The sequence below is a fragment of the Phymastichus coffea genome, unplaced genomic scaffold, assembly GCF_024137745.1.
Source record: "Phymastichus coffea isolate CEN01 unplaced genomic scaffold, Cenicafe_Pcof_1.1 PCOF00037, whole genome shotgun sequence".
Classification (NCBI taxonomy): Eukaryota; Metazoa; Arthropoda; class Insecta; order Hymenoptera; family Eulophidae; genus Phymastichus; species Phymastichus coffea.
In genome coordinates, this window is record NW_026706848.1 from 1,679,598 (window position 1) to 1,692,803 (window position 13,206).

General features: G+C 33.3%; 1 protein-coding gene across 5 annotated transcripts in view; it reads right to left on the minus strand.

Annotated features, from left to right (window-relative positions):
- Nucleotides 1-10,165, minus strand: part of LOC131663661 (glycogenin-1) — an 895,804-nt gene extending 885,639 nt beyond the window's left edge. For all 5 annotated transcript variants that reach the window (XM_058934184.1, XM_058934188.1, XM_058934187.1 and 2 more), the window contains exon 1: nt 9,968-10,165. In XM_058934184.1, the coding sequence (XP_058790167.1) occupies nt 9,968-9,974 (7 nt within the window). In that variant the 5' untranslated portion in view covers nt 9,975-10,165. The remainder of the gene's footprint in view (nt 1-9,967) is intronic.
- Nucleotides 10,166-13,206: the final 3,041 nt, after the last annotated feature.

The following is a 13,206-nucleotide window of genomic DNA, read 5'->3' on the forward strand; positions in this document are numbered from 1 at the left end:
CGGTATCTTTTTCCATTTCAGTTTCTAAAACTTCAACGAATTGTTCAATATGAATTATGTGCTTCTTCAATTTATAAAACTTAAGACGATTTTTTATCAAGAATGTACTTGACCAAACGAAATTCCTTTGCATTTGTTATTATTTATCATTCAAGGACTTTCCGTTCAGCTATACTTCTCAATCTTTTGATGCATTGAAACCTATAGTTAGATAGTTTTTTAAAATGAAGTACAAAAATATTGGAAATATCTTCCAAGAATATTTCAGTACATTAGAATTAAATGAATAAAAATTTCAAATTGAAAAAATATCTAAAAATAAAAAAATATAAATATGAAAAAAATATATGTAATATAAAAAAAATCAGAGGTTAGGAAGGTCGGTGGAAGAGTGTGGACCAATCTTGGCTGTGAGTGCGAGTTTTGGTGAGAAAGTTAAAGAGGTGAAAAGAGCGTGGAGGCGGAAGAGGAGTGGAGTAGAGAGAGAGAGGCTAGGAGAAGAGCAGGAAAAAGCAGAGAAAGAGGAATAAAGATAAAAAGAAAAGTTGAGATTAAAAGAGAAAATCAGGAAGCGGGAAAGGCAGGTAGAGAGGAGGGGCGGTAAGAAGTAAAGGCGGAGACAAAAGGTAAGACATGGAATAAAGGTGGGATCACGAGTAGAATTAGAGTCAAATTAAGGCATACGGGATAGTGATGGAAAGATTTGTGACAACAGAAAAATTAAGAGATAAAGTTGGAAGGATGGATAAGAAAGGCCCAGAGGAGGAAAAGAAGAAAAGAGTAAAGATGGTAAGGGGGAGAGAACGCAGAGAGGGGCTGAGGGAGAATAATAGACGAGAAATGAGAGAGGCAAAGAGATGCAAGAGTGAAAACGAGGGGAGTGAGATGGAAGGGGAGGGGGAGAAGGATTGGACAACACGATAAGAGAAGTGGAGAAAAGTAATGGTGCAGAAGATATAATGGAAAAGATACGGGCAGATATAAGGGATTTAAGAGAGGTATGGGAAGATGAAAGGAAAGAACGGACAGAAATGTTTAAAAAAATAATGGGAAAAATGGAAAGAATGGAGGCAGAGGGGAAAAGAAGAGAAGAAAAATGCGAGAAAAAAATAGGAAAAGTTAGGAGAGAACAAGAGAGAGAGAGAAGAAGGAAAGAAAGAGACGAAAGAAGAAAGGGAAAAAGCAGAACGTAGAGAAAAGAAAATGCAGGAAAAATGGGGAGAGACGATGAACCAGTTGGAAGAAGAGTGCGTGAAACTAAAAGAAAGTATAGAAGGAGGAAACAAGAAGCAAAGAGGAACAGAAGTAGGCAATAAGGAAGAATTAGAGTATATGAGAGAAAAAATGGATAGAGAAAGTAGGATAAACAATATAATAGTGACAGAATTAGAGGGTGAGTTAAGATGGGAAAAGAAGGGAGAGGCAGAGGACTGGTTAAGGGAGGAACTAGAAATGAAAGGAGAGATAGTGAATCTGAGAAGAATAGGAAGGACAGCGGGAAAGGATGATCGGAGAGAAAGAGGAAAAAATATGTGGCAAATTAGTGCGCTTCATGGGAACAAAAAGAAGGAATTATGAAGAAGAAAAAGAAGATGGGACAGAAAAAGATATACATAGATCAGCACTGGACGTGGAAGCAGAGGAAGATAAGAGGGGAAGTAAGAAGGAAAACGAGAGAAATAAAAAGTAAAGGTAAAGAGGTAAAGAAGGAAAAATGGTAGGAAAAAGGGCGGAAAGGTTTCGAAAACAATAGGGATAAAAGAGAGAGAGGAGGGAAGGGAGAGAGAAGGAAGAAAGGCAATAAAGATACTATTCTGGAACGTGGCGGGGACGAGGAGCATGGAGGAAGACGACTGGGAATATGTTAGGAAATTCGACATAATAGGGCTAACGGAAACCTGGGTGAAGAGGCAAGAGACAAGAACTGGTGTGGAGAAACAACTGAAAGGGTACAACATAGAGTGGAGAGACTCAAGAAGGGAAGGAAGAAGGGGGAGAGAAATAGGGGGAGGAATAATGGCGGTAAGAGAGAGGAAAGGGATGACTAAGGTTGAATGGAAGAAAGAAAGAACAAGTCAGGTAATAGTAGGAGAAATAAAGATCGGAGGGAGGAAATACATGATAGCATCGGTGTATATGCAACATGAGAAGAAGGAAAACTATGAATACCTAAGCGGAGAGATAGAGGAGAACAGAGGAAAAACAATAATTATAGGAGGAGACTTCAACGTAAGAACAGGAAATGAAGGGAGAGAATGGGAGACAGAAGAAAACCTAAAATAAATAAAGGCCAAAGATAAAGTGTTAAACGCAGAGGGAGAAGAAATGATAAAATGACTAGGAGAAAGGGGCTTAGTGATAACGAATAGGAGAAAAGAAGGATATGAAGAGGGAGAAATAACATATATAGGAGCGAGAGGAATGTCAACGATAAACTATGTAGTAGGTAACGTAGAAGGTGATGAGGCAATAAAAAGGGTTTAAATAAAAGAGAGGGTAAAGTCGGACCACTTACCAATAAATATAGAATTGGGAAACGGAATAGCGGAAGAAAGAAAAGAAGAGGAAGAAAGAATGATAGACGACTGGAGCGAAGAAGGTATAAGAGAGTATCAGAGATGGATAGACGCAATAGAGGGAACAGAAAAATGGAAAGAGATGAAAAATAGAGTGAAGAACGCAGTTATAAAAAAGAAGATAAGAAAAAAAAAAGGATCGAAAAAAAGTTGGTGGAGAAAAGAATGTAAGATAAAAAGGGCTCGGGTGATGGCAGAGTTAAATAAGGTGAGAAAAGGGGAAGGAGACAGAGGCAAATACCTAGAAGCAAAGAGAGAATACAGAGAGGAAATAAGAAAAGCAAAAGAAGATGAGGGGAAAAGAGTGGCAGAAGAAATAAGAAAAGATAAGACGAGAAGAAAATTCTGGGATAAAGTGAATGGCAATAGGAAGAAAAGAATTGAGTTAGATGAAAATATAGGAAAAGAAGAATGGTTAAAGCACTTCAAGGAACAACTGGGAGAGAAAGAAAAGGAAGAAAGCAAATGGGAAGAAACCGAAGACAGCGAAGGAGAGGAAGGTGAGCAAATCAAAGAAAGAGAAGTAAAAGAGGTAATAAGAAAAATGAAAAAGAAAAAGGTGACAGGAGAAGATGGTATAGCAAATGAAGCGTGGATGGAAGGCACGGAAGGCTTGATAAAAGATATGACAAAATGCTTAAACGGAATATGGAACGGAGAAGGATATCCGGAAGAATGGAGGAAGGGAATAATAGTACCAATATATAAGAAAGGGAAGAAAGAAGAAGTAGAAAACTATAGAGGAATAACGCTGATGGACACGGGATATAAAATATATGCGGAAATACTGAGGAAAAAGCTGGAAAGAGAAATTAGAAGCTAAAGAAACGCTAAGCGATACGCAGATGGGATTTAGGAAGAAAAGAGGAACAATGGACGCAATATATATGTATATATTAAAAACAATAATAAGGAAGGAAATAAGGGAAAAAGGAGGAAAACTGTTTGTATTCTTTGCCGACATGAAGGCCGCTTTTGACAAAATAAAGAAGAAGAAAATATGGAAAACAATGAAAGAGAAAGGGATAAATAGAAAAATTAAGAAAAGAATAGAAGAAATATACAAGAAAACAGGGAGTAAGGTAAAACTTGGAGGAGAAATAATTGGGGAGTTTGAGACTTACAAAGGCGTAAGGCAAGGGTGCCCTTTGAGCACCACGCTATTTAATATTTCCTTCGCCGACCTGGAAATGAAGATCAAGCAGGTGCAGGAAGGAGGGGTAATGATAGAAAGGAAGAAAATATGGACATTAGGATATGCAGATGATATAGTGATGATGGCAAAGAGTGAAAGTGAAATGAAAGCGATGCTGAAAACATTAAAGAAATACCTGAAAGAAAGGGGATTACAGCTAAATGTAGAAAAATCAAAGATGATGAAATGCAGAAGAGGAGGAGGAAGGGGGAAGGAAGAAGAATTCGAATGGGAAAGTGAGAGGATAGAGATTGTTAAAGAGTACAACTACTTGTGATATGTGATAAGCAGAAATAACGGAAATAAAAAGCAGATAAAAATTGGGAGCTAAGGATGAACCTGTTCAATGCAGTGGCGAAAAGCGTGATTATGTATGGAGCAGAAATCTGGGGATGGAAGAGATATGAAGAAATAGAGAGACTACAGCTAAAATACATAAAGTGGGTATTAGGATTAGATAGAAACACGCTAAGTTACTTAATACGATGGGAAACAGGAAGACAAGAAATGAAAGAAACAGCATTAGAAAGAGCAATGAGGTATGAAAACAAAATAAGAGAAGAAAGAGATGGCTCAATAAAAAAAGAAGCATGGAGAGAACTAAAGCAAAGGGAAAGAAATGAAAAAGATAAAAAGGGTAAGAAGGAGCAAAGAGAGAGACGAAAGGCTAGAAAAAAGTAAAATATACAGAGAGAGGGAAGAGGGAGATGAAATGAGGGAAGAGTTTTGGGAAGAAATAAGAGATGAGCTAAAGAAAAAAGAAGAAAAAGAACTAGAAGAAAAACTAGAAAAATCAAGATACATAAACGAGTGGAAAGAACTGAAAGAAGAAATGAAAAGGTATAGGTTAAAGGAAATTCAAGGAGAGGGAAGAATAAAAGGCCTACAAGTAAGGGAAAGGATTAGGTTAGGTAATGAAACGAGAGGAAGCAGGTATTGGGAAAAAGAAGAAAATAAGAGATGCAGAATGTGTATGAAAGAGGAAGAAAATTGGAAACACATAGTAGAAAAATGTGAAAAAAGCAGAAAGGAAGGGGAAGAATGGAAAAAAATAATAATAGAAAGCAAAGAAAAGATAGCGTGGATGATGGAGATAAAACGGAAAAGAAGAAGAAACGAAGAGAAGAAAGAAAAAGAAAAACAAGAGGACGAAACTGTAAGACCCTAAGGAGAGACGGAAACAGAAAACAGAGAAGCAAGACTCGCAGAGACATCTACATACACACACATACACACACACACACATAAAACACGCACACACGCGCAAACATAAACATACACATGCACATATACACACAAGACACAAGTACTAGCAACTACACAAGCGAGAGGAAGCAGGTATTGGAGGATGGAGCAAAATGGAAAATAAGATAAATCGAAGAAGAGAAAGAAAAAGGTAAATTAGAAGACAAATTATTAGATACTAAGGAAAAATAAGTGAAGTTGAGGAAAGCAAAAGCAGAGGGAGCAATAGGAAATAAGAAAAAGGTGTCAAAGCCCTAATAAGGAGAAAGATAGATGAAATGATTAGCAAGAATGAGAGCAAAAGCAAAGTAAAGGCAAAAGTGAAAAGGCAAAAGAAAGTAACAAAGGAAGAAAGAGAAAAACAAGGCAGATCTCGGAGAGAGAGAGAAAGAGAAGATTTATCAACAGAAAAATGGGAAGAATAGCTGAACAGACAGAAGCAGAAGACGGGAACGCAAGAGTTGCAGATACACCTACATACGTACACATATACACAAAAGACACACACACACACAAAACACATACATTATCAATTACACAAACTAGATACGAGACACAATTGTAATATAAGAAATGAAAACCAAATGTAACATATAAGTTGTAAATAAATAAACTAACTATAACAAAAATCACATATACATATATATACATATTTGTATTTGTAGAGAAAATAATTTTTTCTAGATTTCACTATACTTTGTACAGCATTTTTTCAAAACTGAATAGTCACGAGTATTAAAAGTTACATTTTAATAAATGATCACTTATTTGTCTAAAATTCCTATAATCAAAAATATCGAAATAAGTGTAAGTAGAAGCTGGTCTTTGTAGGCATTTTTTCAGCGTTAAAAAAATGTTAGACAATTTTTGATGCCAGATTTGCATTTGTAGTAGCAAATTGTATAAAATACTGTACTTTGAAATTAATTTTGAAACGGTTAAGAGTGGTAAAAGGTAGAGAACTATCGTAAAAATATGGTTACACAAAGTTTCAAAGGTCATTTGAAGGTCATATAATAGAACTACTGTCTCTATAGTATTTTTCTCAGATTTTATATAAGTCTCGGTTTCATTTGCTTCCTGGTTCATATTTTTGGCTTCATGCTAAGCCGAGATATTTAATTTTTCACACAAAAAAAATGATCCATAGTGAGTTGCTCTTTATCAGCTTACAGCCATTGTAACGTCGGGCCGTTTATTAGCAATGAATTATTTTTTTTTTCCTCATGTACTTTTGTGTAGCTTAAATTTTAACTCGGTAAACTAGCAAAGGAGAGCCTTCAGCTGAAGCAGCTGGAGGACACGTGAAAATAGTCGTCCCTTTATCGCGTGCTTTCCGATGTTTACCTCGAACGATCGTAAAGTTTTTTTGAGTAGGTTTAGATATAGAGTAAAGGAGCCGCGGAATTCCACCTGCATCCTGTTATTCGATTTCACCCAAAAGATTTCCACTTTTAGAAGCCAAAACTTTTGCTATATAAAAATAAAAACCTTAATAACTAATTTTACATAAATGAATCGGGAAAATAACAGCATGATAGGAAAATTTCGCAGCTTCTTGAAACCTCCCACACACTTTTTGATTAGAAACATAGTTGCCGCGCAATCATTGAAAATAACTCGAAGTTTTAAAATTACAAATTAGAAAAATGAGGTAAATAGTCGAAAACAGTTACTTGAACGAATTTTAGCAAATCAGTTATACAGTCCACAATTAAATAATACCCTTTTTTCGTTCGAATTTATTTAAACAACGAAGTGAGTTAATTAATTAAGTTACTAATTGTAAACATGTAGGATCAAAAGATTTTCGCGTAAAATATGTTAAATAATAAGGAACTTGCGTTATTTTTAAGAATTAATTGTAATAATTTTATATAGTAAATAAATTAATAATTATAAGAGAAACTGTAATAAAAATGGTACTTGGAGAGTCATCTAGCGAGATAAGGCCCAAACTCTTGAACGCGCGCCCCCAATTCTCACCACGCCCCCGAACCAATTAGGGCCTGAAATCCGAAGGAGAAAAGGAGGGAAAATCTCAGTCGGCCAATTAGAATTCACTGGCATTTCCACTCTTCCCAAATTTTGAGGGACTGAAAGAGGGATTTTCCTCCCAACCACCCCCAGGATTTAAAAGGGCGTGCGCAAGCGAAAATCGCTCTCTCACGCTCCTCGCAAGGCTCTAAGTGCATCTCATTGACCAAGTGCCAGGTCCAGATTGACTTCTCCCAGTACCAGTATATTAAATAAAAGAAAAGTAAGTTGAAACAAATTTTTTTTATCTCTATCTCTCCTTTTCCTCTTCTTGTTAGAGTAGCTGATCGAAACTCGTGAGAAATAGGTCTTCGAAAAGGTATTTCAGCAGGAATTGGGATACTTTTTCAATAAGACAGTCGCGCCGTTAAATAAAAATTAAAATACTTTTTATGTGATAATTCCGGCAAGGTTTGGGATTTTCACATCCAAGTCCCGATTCCATTGGACCCTGGTGTTTGATGGAAGGCTTGTAGTCCAGTTTATTCTCCACTCTTTTTACGCGAAACGCGAAGTAGAAAAGCTCTAATTCTCCAATCGCTCGTCCCGGTTTAAGCGTACGCACGCAAACCGAATAGAGCGCCTGAGATTACGTCCGCCTCAGACGTACCTGAGATAGTGACCCGGACGTCACACCATTAAGCATCTTTAATTGCAAATTAATTATTACAGCTTTAAAACGTCCTATGAAAAGTAATTTTTTTTCGTTTAGAAGCAGTTAGTTTCTTCTTTCTGAATGTAAATACGTTTTTGACATATTATTATTTTGACTCTGAAATCATGCTATAAATATTGCAAATCATGGTTATTTAATTACTTTACAATGATTTGACCTCATTATACATTTTTTTGGCATTTCTCAGCTATGAAGAGTAAAAAAATAATTATCGTAGTATAGTATTATTTCTACTAAAATTTTTCATTTATAAAAACGTTTTATGTCTAACTTAAGTAATATGTAATTGTAATAATATATATATTTAATATATAATATATATATGTATATTATAATATATATATTATATATATATTATAATAATTAATAATTATATATAGTATTATATATACACACGAAATATTGTATATTAATAACTATATTATTCTAAGAGTTATGTATTTATAGTACTACCCATTATTTAAAAAAAAATTATATATCAAATACATACTTACATATTACGTAAAATATTTTCGTATCAATTAATTTACGTTCATATTCTGTGTAGAAGATGATCGCGTTAATAATATTTCATTATTCGAGAAAAATTATTTTTACTATATGAGTTTTATTGATGTACTATTATATTCAACAAAATAAATTCAAAAAATGCGTTAAATTAAATAATGCAGTAAAAGGCGATAATTAGAATTAATTCAAAGAAAATCATTTCCCTTGTTTATTTTATCGACTTATCTCAATAGCTTCCGTATTTTTCACTTTTGTTTTGGCTACCGCCTGCATTTTTTCTTTCATGGTCCTCGTCTGCTTGTTCGTTCTCATTATCTCTTTCTTGCTTTCTTTCTCATTCTTTCTCTCACACTATTTTTTTACTTAGTATATTGCAAAGTTTTATTATATTAAATAATAATGTTTTTATTTACAGCCGTCCGCTTCCAACACCAGCAAGATCATCGACATTAAACGAAGCGGTAAAATACGAAACGTTATCAGATTTGTAAGATAAATTTTTTTCTAGATTGAATTAATGTAAGTTAAATTAGTTTGTAAGATAAATTAAAAATATTCATTTTTAATTTGCAGAGCTGACTCTGAAGAGGAGATAGTGTACAAGGTGCATCAACCAAGGTCGAAACAAATGATAATTAATGTCGATCTGTTGACACCACAGCTGATCGACCTCCCAACACTATCCTTACATCAATTTACTACGGAAATAGCAGCAGATGCTTTCCATATCGTATTTTGTGTTATTCCGCTTTGTATTTTCGATGAAAAAACGTTTTCTCTCCTCATGATTTTACGAATTTACCACTAATACAATTGAAACGTGTAAAGTCCAATATTTTTTTATTGATTTTATTAATTATTTTTGAAACTATTTGAGTAAAAATAAATTAAATATTTATATATAGACACACACACACACACACACACACACACACACACACACACACACACACGCACACACACACACAAGCACGCACGTACGCATACACTCATAGACAATGTCTAAAAATAAATTTTATTTTTAGAGTCAATAGTTCTAGGACTAAGATACCTTGTGATCTTTAACGAAAATATGCCCACAATATATTTTCATACTTAAGACAATGTCACTGTAAGCCAATTTTGTTCTAATGTAACTGATCTCAATTTATGATAATTATGGATTGAGTACAACAGTATTAAAAAAAATGTTTGAAAATTAGTTGAAAGGTGAAAATATTAAATTGTTGAAAAATAAATATCATAAATTAAATCTTTATTAAGTATTTTAAAAAATTTCAAATATAATGATTAAACACAATGATTTTAAATATCGAATTTTTATAAACCTTTATATCTTAAAAGTTTTTCAAGTACACCACTCTGATTTAATACAGAAAATATTCATAGTTTAAAGAGTAAGTATTACTCATAGAGCTCTATTTGACGTGTATAAATTATCTTAAAGAGACTATAATACTTAGTTGACAGTCTACAGTTCCATTGAAACAATTTTTAACTACATAAAAAGCAAAAATTATTAATAAAGATTTATAGATATAAAAATATATATAAAAAATCATAGTCAAATAAAAGCTTTCATCAACCTTTTCGGTCTCGTAATTGTTTGTACCTAAATATTTCTGAAATATGATATATTTCATTATGGTTGATAAATTACTCAACGGTTAATCTTAACTTGAAAAGTAGTTTCAATAAACGGAATAAATGTATTAGTTCTCTACTTACCACTCATGATTTTCAAAAATATAAACTATAGAATATCTCTATAAGAAATTTACAGTTTTCTCGCGCTAAATGCAACCAATAATAAATCCAACAGACCAACTAGAGACTAAAGCGAAATCTAAGACTAGTCTCAATTCGAAAGAATAAAAAAGTTGATGTAAACGAGTATATGAGTTGGACAGAGATGAAAAGCCCGAGAATAACAAGGACAGAGTGTATATATGAGAGAAGGAAGCCTAAGCAACAGTCATAGTATTTTTACAGTGATATACATATGCGTGCTTACCTGATGGTACGCATTTTAGGTTCGTCAATAATAAAATTAGACTTCAAAAAGTTACAAACAAAATTGTTAAACGATTAATGATGAAATTTCGATTTTGTGTAATCATATCTATATATTGGGAATTGTATTTAACTTATTATTTATTGTATTTTGAATAAAATTAGTTTTGTAAAATGATACGCCAGAAGTATATTATAAATGATACGTAGTTTCGATAATTATAGCACACAGATTATGAATAACTAGGAGTGTAGGACAAAATTATAAGTTTCATTAGTTAAATGAAGCAAGTTATTTATTATATTATTTAATACCTCCAAATTAAGAATTTTTCTATTTAATAATTTCAGATGTAATGGTATTTGTTTTATCGAAAAATAGAGAAAATAAAAAATTTGATAATACTGAAACTTAAATAACTTGCATTTTCTAATAAAGAATAGAAGAGAAAAGAATCAATAAAAATTAAAAAAATATACTATTGTTTGGTTGTCTCAACTACTTTATTTATACTTATAGATTTATTCAGTTTATAAATTTTTTTACAATCTCTAGATTAATCAATTTTATTAACTAAGAATTCATCTAGAAATAGTCTATTTTATTAATTTTATAGAACTAGGCATCAGAGAACCAAATAAGAATCTTCTTTTGTTGTAGTATATAAAAATTGTCTAGACTATTTTAGTGTAGACAAACTAAATGTGGTGACGAACAAATGTCCAGAGTCAATTTTATTTCATGAAATAGTTCCAATATTGATGCTCAACAAATTGTCAATTTATCCTCGATCGCAGAGGTGTGGAAGTTTGTTTAATTAATGCGTTTTGATTGAAAATTTGGTTTCTTCGTAATATCTCAATCGATTATGAATTTATATAAAAATAATTTAAACCCTTTTTTTCTACTAAAAATCCACATCCAATGAGTGTTCACTCGTCAAAATCGGTAAATAAGATAATGAGTTATTATCAAAAAACCATCAAAAATTACATGTTATTAAATAATTTTTTTCATTTGTATTTAAACAAAATAATTATACTTAAATAAGTTCAAAGATTGCGTTCTTGTCATAGAAGTAAGTGTAATTTTTTTTATTTTTCGAAATTTTGAATATTGAATAAGCTATAACATTATTTACATAAAAAAGGCTTAATTGCAAATTGCCATAACTTTCTCGATAAATATCGTACAATGCTCATCGACGTTCTGTTCGATTCCTTTTGAGTTATAGGTCTCGAATCTCATAAAAGAACATTGTCATTTCTATCCATTTTTTATTGCAAAATTGATGTCAATTAGGCAATAATTGTAAACGATGTATAAAACCTGCTGTCTTTGGCAGATCTTTCTACAGCAATTAGCAATAATATTTTTTCAATTATAGATCATTCACATTATAGTTTAAGCCCCCAATGGACTCTGTAGCTTTATTAGGACCGAAGTTACGATTTTTTTTTCAAAAAATCGCAGTGCGTATAATTATTGAGATTAAGAAACGAAAATACTTTTAACTTATTTTTAATGTTAAACTTACATATTCTGTACTTGAAACTTATTCATTTGTTTACGTATACTAGTGTCGTCAAGCGCGCGCTCATATCTCGTTTGTATTAATATTAAATTTCCTGTTTAAATTAAAACTAAACTGTTAAAATACATCGCATACATAAAATAGTTCTTCTAAGCTTTAACATGCTTAACATTTGTCAACATTAATTGGCAAATAAAAATCCAATTCCGTTGATATTTACAGAATTATTTATAATTTCAAACCTAATAACGTAGCAGAATTTTAGATGTAGCTAATTAGCCATAGGTAATAAGCAATGTATCAAGTCCATATCTCTTCCTTCGTCTCCTTCTAAATACTAGGTAGTACTGTCAGCGGCCCGAACAATTTAATTTCCTTTCTTGTTTCATATACGAGGATCGTTTGAAAAGTCCGTGGAAAGTCAGAGAGATGACGCTACTAGTGCGTATCAAGGTTATTTTCAGTTAGTGGCATATCTTAGAAGAGCACACACCAAGTTTCAGCCAAATCGGCCAATTGCTTTGTATTTTACATTCGTTTCAATCAAAGAAATCGAGTGGTTGTAAAAAAATGGACGAAAAATAATTTCGTGTATTGATCAAACATTACTTTTTCAAAGGCAAAACGCCTCAGGAGAATAAACAGAAGCTTGATAAACATTATGGTGATTGTGCACCTTCGATTAGAATAGTTTGTAAGTGGTTTCAAAATTTCCGGAGTGGCCATATGAGCACAAAAGACGCTGAACGTTCTGGACGCCCTGTTGAGGTTACCACTTCAGAAATCATTGATAAAATCCATAATATGGTGATGGCTGACAGAAGAGTGAAGGTGCGTGAGATTGCTAGTACTGTAGGCATCTCTAGCGAATGGGTACATAATATTTTGCACCAACATTTGGACATGAATAAGCTATCCGCTAGATGGATGCCGCGATTGCTCACGATTGACCAAAAATGAGATCGTGTGAAGTGTTGCAAGAATGGTTTGCAGCTGTTCCAGCAAAATCCGCAAGACTTTAAGCGTCGTTTCATCACTGTAGATGAAACATGGAAACATCACTACACTCCTGAGACCAAAGAATAGTCTAAACAATGAGTTACCAAGGGCGAATCTGCTCCGAAAAAGGCGAAGACAATTCCTTCGGCCGGGAAGATTATGGTGACTGTCTTTTGGGATTCGCAAGGAATAATCTTCATCGACTATCTGGAAAAGGGTAAAACCATTACAGACGAATATTATTCATCGTTATTGGATCGTTTGAAAACCGAGTTGCTAAGAAACGTCCACGATTGGCCCACAAAAATATCCTCTTCCACCACGACAATGCGCCAGCTCACGCCTCAGCAGTTGTGGCCGCAAAACTGATGGAGATAGGGTTCCAACTCGTTTCACATCCCCCCTATTCTCCAGACTTGG